Source organism: Podarcis bocagei (genome assembly GCF_964188305.1).
Source record: "Podarcis bocagei genome assembly, chromosome: 4".
Classification (NCBI taxonomy): domain Eukaryota; kingdom Metazoa; phylum Chordata; class Lepidosauria; order Squamata; family Lacertidae; genus Podarcis; species Podarcis bocagei.
In genome coordinates, this window is record NC_138128.1 from 21045519 (window position 1) to 21061176 (window position 15658).

The 15658-nt window shown below is 40.0% G+C and overlaps 1 protein-coding gene and 1 long non-coding RNA gene across 12 annotated transcripts; one reads left to right on the top strand and one right to left on the bottom strand.

Moving 5' to 3' along the window:
- Positions 1–1014: 1014 nt before the first annotated feature.
- Positions 1015–5518, bottom strand: LOC308585159. The gene is made up of 2 exons (XR_014007093.1): positions 5166–5518; positions 1015–2753 (listed from the first exon to the last, which is right to left on the bottom strand). It is a non-coding gene; the product is annotated as an uncharacterized lncRNA (long non-coding RNA).
- TRIM59 (tripartite motif containing 59) lies at positions 3309–15341 on the top strand. 11 transcript variants are annotated; one of them, XM_081190508.1, is made up of 6 exons: positions 5566–5749; positions 5926–6083; positions 8518–8591; positions 10592–11030; positions 12592–12764; positions 13858–15341. In XM_081190508.1, exon 6 carries the CDS (start codon positions 13861–13863, stop codon positions 15082–15084), a length of 1224 nt encoding a protein of 407 aa, XP_081046634.1. In that variant the 5' UTR covers positions 5566–5749; positions 5926–6083; positions 8518–8591; positions 10592–11030; positions 12592–12764; positions 13858–13860; the 3' UTR covers positions 15085–15341. The 11 variants fall into 11 exon arrangements, with proteins under 11 accessions (XP_081046639.1, XP_081046638.1, XP_081046634.1 ...); XM_081190509.1 differs by lacking the exon at positions 12592–12764; XM_081190507.1 differs by lacking the exon at positions 10592–11030.
- The last annotated feature ends 317 nt before the right edge of the window (positions 15342–15658 follow it).

Consider the following 15658-nt stretch of genomic DNA (forward strand, 5'->3'; position numbering starts at 1 on the left):
CCAGCTTCCAAAGGGCCAAATTCATTAAAGATAAGGCTGTCAATAGCTAGTAGTAGTCATCACGACTATGTGTTGCCTCCAGTGCCAGAGGCAGTGTTTGGGGGTTTTCTTCTTCTTAAAATCCAATTTTTCGGCCTAAAAAAGCTCCCAGGGCAGTTTATAACTAAAAACAAACTCGGGCCTGCCCTCAAATTTCAAATCTGAAAAGACACCATGCAAAACAAAAACGGATTGGGAGGGAGGAGGAAATGAGCAAACTCGGTTTTCCAGGACTCTCTTTCATCCAGAACCTTTTTACACTGCCAGAGTTCAATCAGGAACATGTTGAGAACATGTTCCAACACACATGTGCAGATTGTCCTACCATCCTTGACTAATGGTAGCTCACACATATAGGATGAAAAACTTAACTGCTTTCTAGGGACAGAGTGTGATTTCTTGTCAGACATCTGATTTGGCATCCTGCCTTTTAGTAATTAAATACATTTTAGAATTTTTTGTTCTTTTATGCAAGTTAGAGTTTTAAAAACAATAAACCATGAGAGCCTCTATTAAAGATGAGGCAATGTACTGACAACTACCGGAGTTAATTAGAAGGGGAAACTCCTTAAATTCCATTAAGGGCACCAGTGTCAAACACTCAGAAAATGAGTAGTGTAGTGTCCTATGGTAAATTTACAAAAGCAGATGTATTAAGTTACAGATTTTGTCACACATTAGTAAGTGCACTCTAACGGTATTGGGAGTCCTGTGCAATGTGGACAATGGTGCTTATTCAAGACTATCTTAACACTCCCCCCCCAAAAAATGGATTAAATAAAATGCTTTCTTTCGCTGACAATGTATCATTCAAGTTTTTGATTCTCAGCTTACATCACACTATGTTTTCTGTGTCTGTTTGTCTTAGCTGGTTCTTGGCAGTCTCAAATGTACTTTGTTTAAAATCAATTAAACCCACACCCCTTCAGCAGAAAGAGATTCAAACTTGTGATCATTCTTCAGCAGACACTGAACTATACAAGGTAAGGCTTTATTAAAGATCGCACAGTAGTTCTGTTGTAACTAGAGACATTGCATGTTGTAAATCACCCTGTTACTCAGATGAAGGGTGCTATAGACATTTAATTAAAAAAAATAATACAAGCAGAGCACTTTTAGCTGGCCTGAACTTTGCAAGCAGCTCAGTTTGATAACTATGCTGTGCAGTAACTAGTCCACAGCAAATGATAATAGCCAATACAAGGCTAATTCTATATTTGCTGAACTATAAAATGATAATATACTTCCAGCCATGACATGGTTTTACTTTTGTTTTTATTGGTAGCATTGCTATCATACTGCTCCAAGGTGAGCCTGATATTGAATACTTTACACATTAAAAGTGTATATATGGAAAAATATAACAGCACATGACTACCATATTTAGTATGACATAAAATGGAATGTGGAAAACAGTAATAAAAAGTTTAATCTACTGTGTTCTCTCTTGTTAAGGTTTATTACAAAATGTTGAGGGAGCAGTTAATGTAACATTCTTCGATACCGTTGATAGGCCAAGTGGCTAATGCTACAAGTAGTAACTTGTGCCATTGCATTTTGGTCAGGTCTACTTCCCTGCAAAGCAAAAATCTGCTCCAGACCTTTGCACTCAAACTGTTACTAACTTTCAAAGAAGTGTGCTTAAGGCTCGTATTATTTTCACCAGTATTGCTGGGATCCAGGTTGGCACCTTTTTACAAATGCCAGTTTGGATTCCAGCACAATAAGACCCTCATACCATGATCTAAAGTATTTAAACAAAACAAAAAGCAAGGGTTACACATGTTTTCTGCACACAAGCTATCTGCCCCTGGATTATCCATGATTCATATGGATAACAAAACGTGAAACTACTGATTCCAATGATTGCAGTGGCTTTAAAAAATGCCACCATGATAATGGAAACTTGGCACCTGTGACTAGATTATTCATTTAAGGAATTTATGTAACGTGGGTGTACATACATGTCTAAAAATTAATAAGAATGGCTCCATTCCTGATTTTCTGTGAAATACATTCACTTTCATTCTGCTTGGCTTAAGTGGAACTATGGTGATGATGAGTCTGCTCACAGAAAACAAATTTAATGCATTTGGTTTCATATAAAGTCATCTAAGGAAAAAAAACTGTTGGAAGCAACACTGATTAGAGGGAGGGAAGGCTTGTATTGTCAAAGCTTGCCTATTTAATTTAGGGAGGCAGGGAATGGGATTTTATCTTTCCAGACACAATTCCAGACATTTCCCAGATGTTTACACGAGAGGCTGTAAAATATAAATTTAATTTTATCAGGATAGACAGGTGTTTACGTCTTCTGGAAAGATAAGCATAACATTATTTATGACACAGTGGCAAATTTACGGTATATCATTATTTGCTTTTTCAAGCTTACTTTACCAGACATATCTCAGTATGTTTGCATTTTTACTTCAGCATGACTCAATAAATTATAAATACTCTAGTTCATAGAGAAAATATACATGAGCTCTTTCACTTATGAAGTCTTGAGGATTATCTGTGGAACAGATGGTAGATCACAATGTCAATCACTCAGTGCTTTATAACATATCCACTTCATTGTTGAGATCAATTTTTTCTAGTGTCCAAAAGAGGGAGTGCTTTGCATTCTTTTCTTTGGTTTTCTATCCAGGACAGTCTAGTGCAGATGTTGAACAGGGTTGCTTGTTTAGAAATCAGAGAATCTCCACTACCACCTGAAGAAGAGTGAAAAAGTGGTGAGAGTATGGTACTGACCTGGTTCAGGCATTCCTTTCCAGACTTGCTAATTTAGCAGACAGGACAAGCAAGACGACCACATGCTCCCCCTCCTTTTCTTTCTCGGGACTTAACTCGTGGTTTAATTAAACCACAGTTACCCATTACATCCAAAATGGGGAGCTGTGTTTTAATGTCAGTTTACTAACCAGGGCCTTAAAGTTTAAGGTCCTGGTTAGTAATTCGGGATTTAATTCAGTACTGTCTGAGAAAAATGCCACTTTTGAAACCAACTCTATGCTACCTCCATACCTCTAGAAAGGTGTGAATCATTCTCAGTAAAAGCTAATGGGAAATTGAACTAGTTAGCTTTAAAATAGTAAGACCAAATCATGTTATATAGCCCATAGGACATAATATTTCTTTGTTTTACGTGTAATGATATCACTATCTGCCAGTGGTCATTTGATGCACTTTCCTTGCAGGCATTAGTCCCTGACACAGTTTGGCTGCAGGATTGTCCTCTCTTAACAGTGGCCAAAGTATGACTTCTGACACTTTGTGTTGGAGAAGTAGGTAAGCATTTTCTATTGACAAATGTACATTTTGAAAATGTATGAGATTGGATTATAAACCAGCCAGTCCAATATCTATATTAGATTAGCCCAGGTCAGGGTTTGACTTTGATAAGCCATAATCAGAGATTGTGTTACTGATGCTGTCTAATATCTATTTGAAGATAACAAAAGTCATCTGTATCTTTGGAAGCATATGACATCAGTATGCTGTCAATGCTCAGTTAACATATCTTTAACAAGGTGCTTGGAAACTTAGAATCATAAATCATAGAATTGTAGTTGGAAAGGACCCCAAGGGTCATTTAGTCCAACCTCCTGCAATGCAGGAATCTCAACTAGATAATTCATGACTGATGGCTTTCCAGCCTCTGCTTAAAAACCTCCAAGGAAGACTTCTTGTGGAAGTCTGTTCCACTGTCAAACAGCTCTTACTGTCAGAAAGTTCTTTCTGATGTTCAGTTGGAATCTCTTTTCTTGTAACTTGAATCCATTGGTTCATGCCCCACCCTCCAGAGCAGGAGGAAATAAGCATGCTCCATCCTCAGCATGACAGCCTTTCAGATATTTGAAGATTTCTATCATATCTCCTCTCAGTCTCCTCATTTCCAGGCTAAACAAACCCAGCTTCCTCAACCATTCCTCATAAGGCTTGGTTTCCAGACCATCATCTTGGTTGCCCTCATCTGCACATGTTCCTGCTTGTCAATATCCTTCTTAAATTGTGGCAACCAGAACTGGACACAGTACTCCAGGTGTGATCTGGCCAAGGTAGAATAGAGAGGTGCTTTGTCTTCCCTTGATCTGGACACTAAACTTCTGTTGATGCAGTCTAGAATAGCATTAGCTTTTTTTGCTGCTGCATCACACTGTCGACTCATGTTAAAGTTGTGGTCTGCCTAGACCTCTAGATCCTTTTCACATGTAGTACTGGTGATCCAGGTGTTCCCCATCTTATGGTTGTGCAACTGGTTCTTCCTAAGTGCCGAACCTTACATTTCTCTGTAATGAAATTCATTTTGTTAGTTTGGGCCTAGTTCTCCAATCTGTTAAGGTAATCCTGAATCTCGATTCTGTCTTCTGCGGCATTAGCTATCCCTCCTAGTTTTGGTGTCATCAGCAGACTGGATGAGCATTTCCTTAATTCCGTCATCCAAATTGTTTATAAGACATTGAACAGTAGTGGATCCAGGACAGAACCCTACAGCACCCCACTTGTCACTTTCTTCCAGGATGGCGAGAAACTGTTAGTGAGCACAGTTTTAGTGCAAATGTTGAAGAGTGCTCACTTGCTTAAGAGTTTGTCCTTACTTTCCTACGTCACTTATCTAGGGGAGATAAACCACAAGCCTGGGTCCAGGTGTAGTGGTAAACCAATCCATGGCTTAGCATCTGGTAGTGTGGAACAGTGGCTGAAATCTATGCTTTGGTAACCCACAGGTAAGCTTAAAAGTAGGTAGCCGTGTTGGTCTGCCGTAGTCAAAACAAAATAATAAAATTCCTTCCAGTAGCACCTTTGAGACCAAGTAAGTTTGGTCTTAGTCTGACTTAGCATTATGAGCGAACGCAGAGCCTGTGAACTTGCTAACGAATTAGTTGTGAATTAGTGAGCTAAGCCTATAAAAGCATAGGGCTCATTTCTTGGTTATGTCAGACAATTCTGGACGACTGAGATTCTACAGACAACTGGTTGCATATGTGAATTTCTGTATTTTTAGATAGATGGCACAAGTGCTTCTTTTCCCCTAATCAGGAGCTTTTGCTTTTAGGCACAACCCAGACAAAGTTAGCTATTTTAAAATCTCAGTGCAATAATTCATAGTTATTGGCACATACCTACTACTGGAATCAATGGGGCCTAGCCCAGTTTAATTTGGGGTGGCTTGAGCCTGCATGCTTAGGTTGCCGATATTCTGTTGACTTTCCCCCCTCTTAAAATCACATCATTTTGAAAAGTATGCCTGACTGGTAAGGTTTTAACTTTTAATTTCTCTCTTTAAAAAAAATAAATCCACCTTTTATGGAAGAGAAATCCAAAGTTTCTTAGCGGGGGTGGGGATAAGAAAGAAATAGAAAGGGGCAAAAATACACAGAATATGTTCTAAGGCGCAGCCCGCTCCAGCAGCCGTTAACGGCTGACCTGAGGGAACTGTTGTACCGCGTTCATAAAATTCTCCTCCCTCGTCCGGCCGTTTACTTTTGAACTGATCCTTCCGAAGCGGTTGATTGGCTCGAGACGACCGGCTTGCCCAGGCGCGTGCGCAGCAGCGAGCTGCCGCGGCTGCTTCCCTTTCCTCCTTTCCGGCGATTCTGATTGGAGGAGGAAGGGAAGAAGGGTTTAGCAGCCCCCGGCTGGGATCCATTCAGGGGAAGCTGAGAGGAATTTGCGGGGAGCGAGGGATCTGCTGCCGCAGGTGGAGGTGAGCCTGTAATGCTGGATACGTGTATTATTTTGAGGAAGAATAAAAATGGGGGGGGGTAGGCTTTTATGGGCGTACTAGGTCGTTGCCATCGTGACTTCCCCGTCCCCGAAGTGTTTGGGGAGAAATTAAGGGAGTGGCGGAGAGAGCCTTGAAAAGTGCTCCTGTTTCTGTAGGTAGAAAGAAGAGCAACAGTAAAGATAACTCCTTTTGGGAGGGGGAAAACAGTGTGACCACCAAGAACTTCGTGGCATTTTCGTTAGTACCACTCTGCTCTGGCATTTGGATGCATATCGGAACAATACAGCTGCCCTAAGACCCAGAAAACTCAAAGGCAAGTATCGTTTGTAGTCAACTTCTTGCTATACTGATTTATCCCTTAAGTTGTAAATGCCCCTTCTGGTGACTGTTCTTGGGTCACGATCCTCCAGGTATTTGTATCTAAACAATACCATTACTCAAGAGTGGGGCTACTTGGCAAATAAATGACTGGAGGGGTCCAGATCTAAAGCATATACAGCTTGCCCTTATTTAAACTTCCTTAAATTTAAATCCCTTTATATTAATTTGTGCTTAAGAATACAGTATAAAATGTTAGTGTTTCACAGTGACTTGCGTTAATAAATATTGAGAAACTCTCAGGCTTTGTTTGCAAACTTGCGTTTAAAAAGAAACAAGTATCAGGGAACTGATCTTTCGTTTCCATCTTAAGCTCAGTTCAGATTCGATTTTGTATTTCTTCCATAAAGTATTTCACTTCTGTTCGCCTACATACTTTCCTACCTTTGAACTTGTGGATGCTTGACACATGCCAGAATAATAAAAGCTTGGAGTTAAATAAGCTTGCTTGTTCTTTCAGTGACTTAAACCATTTAAAGCAGATACAGTGGTACCTTGGGTTACATATGCTTCAGGTTACATACACTTCAGGTTACAGACTCTGCTAACCCAGAAATAGTACCTCGGGTTAAGAACTTTGCTTCAGGATGAGAACAGAAATCATGCTCCGGCAGCACGGCGGCAGCGGGAGGCCCCAATAGCTAAAGTGGTGCTTCAGGCTAAGAACAGTTTCAGGTTAAGAACGGACCTCTGGAACGAATTAAGTACTTGACCCGAGGTACCACTGTATCTCATAATAATAATAATAATAATTAATAATAATAATAATAATTTGTTATTTATACCCCGCCCATCTGGAAGTCTGGGTGGCTTCCAATAAAATACTAAAATACAATAACCTATTAAACATTAAAAGCTTCCCTAAACAGGGCTGCCTTCAGATGTCTTCTAAAAGTTTTGTAGTTATTTTATAGAATCATAAGAGTTGGAAAGGACCCCGAGGATTCCATTCCCCTGCAATTCAAGAATATCCAGCTGTCCCTTACAGGCATTAAACCTGCAACCTTGGCACTGTCAGCCCCATGCAACCAGCTGAACTTTCCAGCTATATTGTGTTTGGTTTATAGTCACATTTCTTGGTAAACTGGCATCATTTCCTAGATGGGTATCTGCTAAGGAAACTATAATTTTTATACTTTTAAATTCAAATGACCATAGTAACAATTAACTAGGTATTTTTTTACACCTACAATAGGCACAATATTAGATTTTTTAGAAACATAGGTAAAGGTAAAGGTACCCCTGCCCGTACGGGCCAGTCTTGACAGACTCTAGGGTTGTGCTCTCATCTCTAGAGGCCGGGAGCCAGCGCTGTCCGCAGACACTTCCGGGTTTAGAAACATAAAACAGGACAAAGAAAAATCTGCTGGAAAAAAGATTGGCTCCAATCTCAGTGTCAGTATAATAAGAACTTTGGAAACTACCTTATACCATGCTAGAGCATTAGTCCACTGGTAAAGGTGAAGGACCCCTGGACAACCAGTCGAATTTGACTAAGGGGTGCGGTGCTCATCTGCGCTTTCAGGTCGAGAGAGCTGGCATTTGTCCGCAGCTTTCTGGGTCGTGGTCGGCATGACTAAACCTCTTCTGGTGCAATGGGACACCATGACGAGTACCAGAACGCACAGAAACACCATTTACCTTCCTGCAGCAGCAGTACCTATTTATCTACTTGTGCCGGTATGCTTTTGAACTGCTAGTTTGGCAGGAGCTGGACAAAGCAATGGGAGTTCACCCCATCGCACACGTTCAAACTGTGATCGGAAAGCCCAAGAGGCTAAGTGGTTTAGTATTGTCTACACTGACTGGCAGTACCTTGTCAGGATTTCAAACGAGGCTTTTGCTGTACAAACCTGGGACCTTTTGCTTGGAATAAATGTGCTTCACCACTGAGCCACGCCCCTTTCCTAATTTATGAAGAAATTGTACTATAGTCATTGGAAGACTACTTATGTATTATTTTGTGTGATGTGCAACAAAATATCCATGCAGTACATAGCATTTTCTTTTTAAAACAAGTTTCACTGATGCTGGAGTTATAGGTCATTGTGAAAGAAGTTCTTTGTTTTATTTGCTGAGAAACAGTGATGAGGCAATAAAATTTTGTAAGCAGGAGTGCATTTTTCCTTTCATATAATTACTAGTCATCAGAGTAGTAGAGAACTAAGGAATGGAGGTAAAGGTTTCCCTGCTGAGAACAAACTTTTTTGCCTTATTCTTAGACAGGTTCAGCCCATTGTGAATAAATTATAATTGTAGGATTTTTGTATCACTACTTCAGCTCAGAAAATATGCCTTACTGCTTGTTATCACCCCTGAATGTCCAGCTTGGAAAACATAATCGCCAAATTCTTCACTTTTTATTCCAGATAAATAGAGAACTGTTATTTCTAGAATATACCAATCCCAGGGCTGACAAATACGACTTCACTATATCTTCTTGGTGAGTATTGAAAATTGTACTTTGCTGTTTGTTTTATTATATTTTTCTGTAGCATCTAATGGAATTTTCTCCAAATACTCTGGGTTTTGTTTACATTTTTAAGGTACATTACTACTGTTTCCTTAGCCATGCAGCCAGTGTAGATTGATTAAAATTGAGTCATATCAAGTCAATTACTTAAATCAGAAAAAAATGCAAAGTTAAAGCCGATGTGTCTCACCGATACTACATCATATATTTCCTAAACAATAGCTGTGTTCACATGAATGACAAACCAAACTTTATGACCCGTGGCTTATTGTGAATGAGCAGCATGTTGGTACGCTCTGCCTGATTACTCCTGTTTTGCTCTTCCCCTTGCATATGTGGGATATGCAATGCAGGGACTCTAGTTTGTGGCTCCCTAACAAGCCATCATTTGCAAGCCAGCAACAAACAAACCTTAAGCCAAATTATTGGGGAGATGTAAATCATAGAACTGTAGAGTTGGAAGAGACATAGAGGGTCATCTAGTCCAACCCCCTGCGATGCAGGAATCTCAACTAAAGCACCCATGACAGATGGCCAAAGACTACAGTGTGACACTTCTTATGTTCTTTGGTGGACAAAGGCAACTGTGTGTAAGAGAGCGCAATCATGAAAAGAACAACAGAAATAGCCTTTCTGGGGTGCTTTATAACTGATGCTGAGTGGTCATGACATGTGGGAAAATGGGCAGAACTTACCTAACCAGCCCCACTGGTGGAAGTCCTGTGCAAGGACTTCCACTTGTACCATGGAGCTCTACCCAGCTCTCTTCCCCCACTTCATGTCCCCTGAAATTTGCCTCCAGGAGGAGGTTTGGGAGAACCTTCAGAACAGTGCTCAGGTGGAAGTGGGGTATTTGTGCAGCATATGGAACAATTGGAAGAGTGCAGTGTGGAATTCTGCCTGCCGGATTCAGAAAATCCATGGTTGTATTCAACTAATGTTTACTCTTTTGAAGTCTGTTGACTCATCCATGGAACTTCACGTACATAGTTCCAGGGTGTTCTAAGGTCTGTGAAAGAAACAATATGCTTGACTGCATATAGATGCCGGTGAAGCATCATATTAAACAGAAGTCAAAAAGCTTTTTGTGACTGTTTAAAGTCATTTTCTGACTATTGAAACTGAGGATGCGACCAATGTGTTCACCCATATGGTGACTGCTCACCAGTGGAATAGTTCAGTGGATTCACACTGAAGGAATACTATTGTTATAGTTGTGCGTTAGCAGCTGAAAGAGATGTACTAGGAGGAGACGTAACAAGCAGCAACTCTTTGTTCAGAGCTACAATGGGGCAATCAGAATTTGTGGGGAGCACATAGGAATGCAGAAGAGGATCCAGGACTTATATCCTACTGCCCAGTATGTTCATAGCTGTACCCTTCAGGTGAACTTGGTGATAAAACCAACAGCTTTACAAATCAAATAAATGATTTTCAGACCTTTTTTTGGTTTCCTGGCATCCTTTGCCAGCAGCACAAAAAGGAATGCAGTTTTGGAGGGTGTTGCAAGAAGAAGAATCCCCAGATTATATTGGACATGCTGGAACTTTAACTTCTTAACAATGAATGTAGTATTTGGGAAGAGACTGACACTAATTTAATATTTTTGGAAGAAACATTTTGATAACAGCACAATCAGATAGGTGCAAGTTCCTGTACCTTTTGTACCTGTTTTTTTCCAGAATGATGACTCATGTGGATATCCACTTCAGTTAACTCCAGAGAACAGCTTGACTTTGTCAGATTTTATGAGCATCATCATGTCAAGTCAAAAGATTCCATTAAAAGCTTGTTCTCTGAGTTAATTCTGGCAATCGCAGCTTCCCAGAAGCTAAACAAAGGAGAATCTGGATCAAGACACCTTGGACATCATTGCACAAGCAAAATAATATCTGTATTTACTGATCATTTGGTGCAACACCTGTACAAGGGTGTTGTTTCTAGTACATAACTTGAGTTTCCTGCAACAGGCACTTAATGAAGCTATTGAAGCCTGGACCATTACTGTGGGATGAAGGCTGGGCTTTCTATCTTGTGCAAGAGGCAAGAATTCCGCAGTCACAAAACTGTGTTTACATTCCTGCACAAGCTTTCAGAGAGCAAGCTGGAGACAACATTGCAGCAAATTATCTCATTGCCAAGATTCTTGATCACCGCTCAGATGACAATGGTAAATGTGCTATGGAGTTTCTCAGCAGTGAGGATTAAGCATTTCCTCTAGAACACCAGGAAAGAAGACAGACTCAATGCTTTGTGGATTAAGTAAGTTCCAGACTTCAATCACAGGACAACTAGACTGTTTGCAAGACCAAAAGACTCTTTGGAGAAGGGGTGTGGCCATTGAAAAGGGAATGTCTGCTTAACTCTGGAGCTCCGTTCCTTGCCTGAAGGAAACACAGTTAAGAGAAGGTAATTTATCAACCTGCTGTTCTCTGGATGGAGCAGAGGTCAAAGGAATGTTCACAAATCACGACTGACCAAAAATAGGTGATCTTGCTCTATTTTTTTAAAAACCTTGTGATAAAAAACAAACTTCAAGCTTGCAGGATGCTGAAGCTGACACTTAACATGGCACTGCCTTTGAAGGATTCCCCCTTTCTAAACAATCAATGACAATGAACATGTCATTTTCAATACTGATTTTTCCTGGCAAGGTACATTTCAAAGGCTTTGCCAACATTTAGCACTAAGCAATGTTTGGTGGTAACCGTAGTTGTTGTTCTTACATTTATACAGTGGTGCCTCGCAAGACGAAATTAATCCGTTCCGCGAGTCTCTTCGTCTTGCGGTTTTTCCGTCTTGCGAAGCACGGCTATTAGCGGCTATTAACGGCTTAGCGGCTTTAAGAAAAAGGAAACAAACTCGCAAGACGTTTCGTCTTGCGAAGCAAGCCCATAGGGAAATTCGTCTTGCGGAACGACTCAAAAAACGGAAAACTCTTTCGTCTTGCGCGTATTTTGTCTTGCGAGGCATTCGTCTTGCGAGGTACCACTGTACTGCCTTTCCCCCAGAGTGGGACTGAAGGCAGTTTACAGGTAAAATAGAAAAAGCTAAAGCATAGTTAATCATGGTTGAAGCTGAAGTGTTGTGCAATCATGTCTTACTTCATGACAGAATAGATAGCCATTTGTGCAGCTCCAGCCTCTCATCCCAAAGACCTTTGCAGCACCTTTAGACTGGCAGTGCCTCGAGGGCCTTGTCATCAGTGTCAGTGGCCCGCTTGTTATTACTATTGCTTTTGTATCCCACCTTTTTCTCAAAGGAGCTCAAGGTGGTGTACATGGTTCTCCACTTCCTCTTTGAATCCCCACAGCCACCCTGCGAGGTAGGTCAAGCTGAGAGGCAGCAACTGGCCCAAGATCACTCAGTGAGCTTCATGGCCAAGCGAGGATTTCAGCCCTGGTCTCCTAGGCCCTAGTCCAACACTATCCCCGGGGGGGGGGGGGCACAACCTGCAGCCGCTCCAGATGAATGTTGGACTGCACCTCCCATCATCCCTCATCACTGACTATGCTGGCTGGGGATGATGGGAGTTGTAGTCCAGAAACATTTGGCGGGCCAGAGTTTGTGCACCCCTGCTCTAACCACTACACAACACTGGCTGACTGACTGGATGGGTGAGCTATGGCAAATGTTGTCTGCTTTGTCTTGCCGGTCCCACTTCCTCTCCCTTTGCCCACTGAAGGAGACACAATCCTATTTTAAAGTGAACAGTGATTTTTATTGGGTTAATTAACTTTATCTAATGCATTTAAGTTTCACATAAATTCTCTGAGTGGAAAAGAAACATTTGGCTACCTTATGACATTTGTTTTATTTTTTTTCTTTAAGCACTCCTTCCCAAAAAAGTTCTATATAGCTTTTTGAAGAAGTCATCACCAAAGTGTGTGCTGTCCCTGCTGGTATGCTACAAGGAATAGATACCTCCCTTGACTCTGAATGATTTACTGTTTTGTTTCCTATTATTCAGTCTGCTGCACTGAGTACACTTGGACCAGTCCATCACTCTTGTTTCAGAAAGACAGCAGAACTACTTGCACTTGAAGGAGGGTACTGTTGCATCTCTTGAGTCACTGCTCTAGGTTTGCCTCCTTCCAAATTGGTGGCATATACTGGTCAGTAGCTCCTGCAGAGATACAAGAGGTGGGCTCCTCTAAGAGTGAGCAATCTTTATCCTAACATTCTCTAAAAGTAAGCCTTATTTCGGTCTGGGTGACCTATGTCTTCAGTTTTAATACAGATCATGTGTAGGAACGTTATTTAAAACATGTTGTTTCCTTTAAAGCTTGCAGCTTATCACCTTTTTATTATCCGTCCCTTCTAATCAGTTTAGTTGTGCATACAGCATATCATCTTCATTTTATCCTTATAATTGAGCTAGGTAGGTTAGGCTGAGAATTGGTGACCAGCACAAGGCCACCCACTCAGCTTCATGGCTGAGTAAGGATTTGAACATGAGTAGGCAGCCCTGGTCTGACAAGAAAAGTCCTGCAATGAACAAGTGCATTTATGGCTTAATGTTGCTGATGATATAAATGAACCTCAATACACTCTTTAGTTTACCTGTGATAATACATCCATTGCTTAAGAGGAAATGTTTTCTAAGTGTCTTTTTGCATAGCTAATGTATACTTTTATTTAAGAACAGAAATGTACTTGAATAAAAAATATATAGAAAACCTATGACATTAGCCCCATATAAACTGTATGTATGAGTGGTGATTGGAGAAGGAACTGGCAAACCACTCCAGTATTTTGCCAACAAAACTCAATGAACATAAATAAGGAGAAGCTTTGAGAAGAAAGTGAGTTTCCAAGGCACGCTCTGGCTCATGGGGTCACGGAGAGTTGAACATGACTAAGATGACTAAACGAGTGGTGGCATAATTTAGATATATACTTTATAAGTCATAAGCAGCATTGATTTCTCTGATCATATGGTCCATGTATGATGGTTTGACAGAAACCCCTTTCTTCATTAGAGGGTTGTGCTAGTTATAGCTTGGCAACACATCATTTTATAGAGTAAGTGGGAATCCGTAATATATAACTGATTAGTTTTTGGCCCATTCCACATTTTTAAAAAAAGAAAAAACAATTTCTATATTAATTTCTTAAACTATGTTGAAAAACATGCAATAAATACTATAGCTTAATTAAACCAACTTAGAATGACTTGATTCTATTAGACTTTACATATATATAACTTTAAAAACGTTTCCCTCTTTATTTTTAGGAAATGCATCATTTTGAAGAGGAACTAACTTGTTCCATTTGCTACAGTATATTTGATGACCCTCGTGTACTGCCATGTTCACATACTTTTTGTAGAAACTGTTTGGAAAGTGTTCTTCAGTTATCAGGCAACTTTTCCATATGGAGACCCTTAAGACTTCCACTGAAGTGTCCCAACTGTAGAAGCATTGTTGAAATTCCACCGACGGGCACAGAATCTTTGCCTGTCAACTTTGTATTAAAGGCTATAATTGAAAAGTATCAGCAAGAGGACCATCCAGATGTCGCTACGTGTAGTGAACATTATAGACAACCTCTAAATGTTTACTGTCTTCAAGACAAAAAGCTAGTATGTGGCCATTGTCTTACAATAGGAAAACACCATGGCCATCCTATAGACGACCTTCAAAGTGCCTACATGAAAGAAAAGGAAACTCCTGGCAAACTCCTTGAACAGCTGACAGATAAACACTGGAGTGAAGTGTGTTTACTTATTGAAAACCTGGAAGAACATAAAGCTCAATGTGAGAGCATTGTCCAGGAGGATAAAAAAACTGTGTTGCAATATTTCAAGAGACTCAGTGATTTACTTGATCATAAAAAACAAGCTTTGCTTGCAGCTTTGGAAGAAGTGAACATGCAAATTGAGACAGAATATGAACCTCTAATTGAAAATATGAAAGGCATACGGGAAGAACAACTTGAATTGATGTCACTGAATACAGCCATTCAGGAGGAGGAATCTCCCCTCTTATTTCTGGAGAAGGTTGATGATATTCGCCAGCGTGTTAAAGCTTTGAAGGAAAAGCCGTTACCAAATATAAAGCCTGTAGAAATCTACCCACGAATAGGGCAGGTGCTGAAAGATGTGTGGTCCAAAAGTGAAATTAGTCAGGTCAACAAGATTGTCATTCCCAAAATAAAGCTAATTTCAAAAGAAAAAATATGTAGCCATGGCTGTGAAAAGGAGAAGAAACCACGTAAAGAATTCTTCAGGTCCTTAAAGCATCTGGCAGTTATACTCACTTTCTTAGTTGTGGCTACTATTATCTTTAGCCAACATCCCTTTCCATTTGTAAAGGAAGTAACATTTCCCTTTGTTATGGAGTCCTTGGAAACATTCTATCAAGATTTTAGTAAGAGGTTTCAGATGGTGGTGGGAACCCTGTGGTATACCTCTAATTTTCTACTTGAATGCCTATACAGAATATTCCCTAGTTCCATGTGAATATTTCAAGTAGCAACCTGTGCTATATTAAGGACCTCATGGATTATTTTAATTTTTAAAAACAGATTCTTATAGCCTGTTGTTAAACTTAGAATGGTAGCCATTAAGATCAGATGATTGAGCCTATTGGCCGATTTACCAGCAACAATTTATAGTAAGGGGATGGAAATTTTATTAAAATGAAACCAATACATGGGAATTTCTGGTCTCAGAATATGTTCACAAACTGATATAAGTAAAGATTAAAGTGTAAATAAAGTGTTAAAAAAGAAGTAAAGATTAAACGGTCCTGTAAAGGTAGTTTGGGAGCTATAGTAGACTTTCCCTTGAATTAGCATCCTCTGCTATCACATCTTTGTGACCTTCAATCCTTGTTTGTCTTTACTTACACTTTTACATATTTTATAAACGCTATTTCCAAAGTATTATTTAGTGCAAAGAGAGCTGGAATGAATGTCATAGTATTTTAGTGACACATTAATCTTAAGTACCCTATAACCTTCCACTAATTTTCTTAGTTGCCCCAACAGTGTTTAATGTTTTAAGTACCAAAGATTTCAAAATGCATTTTTTC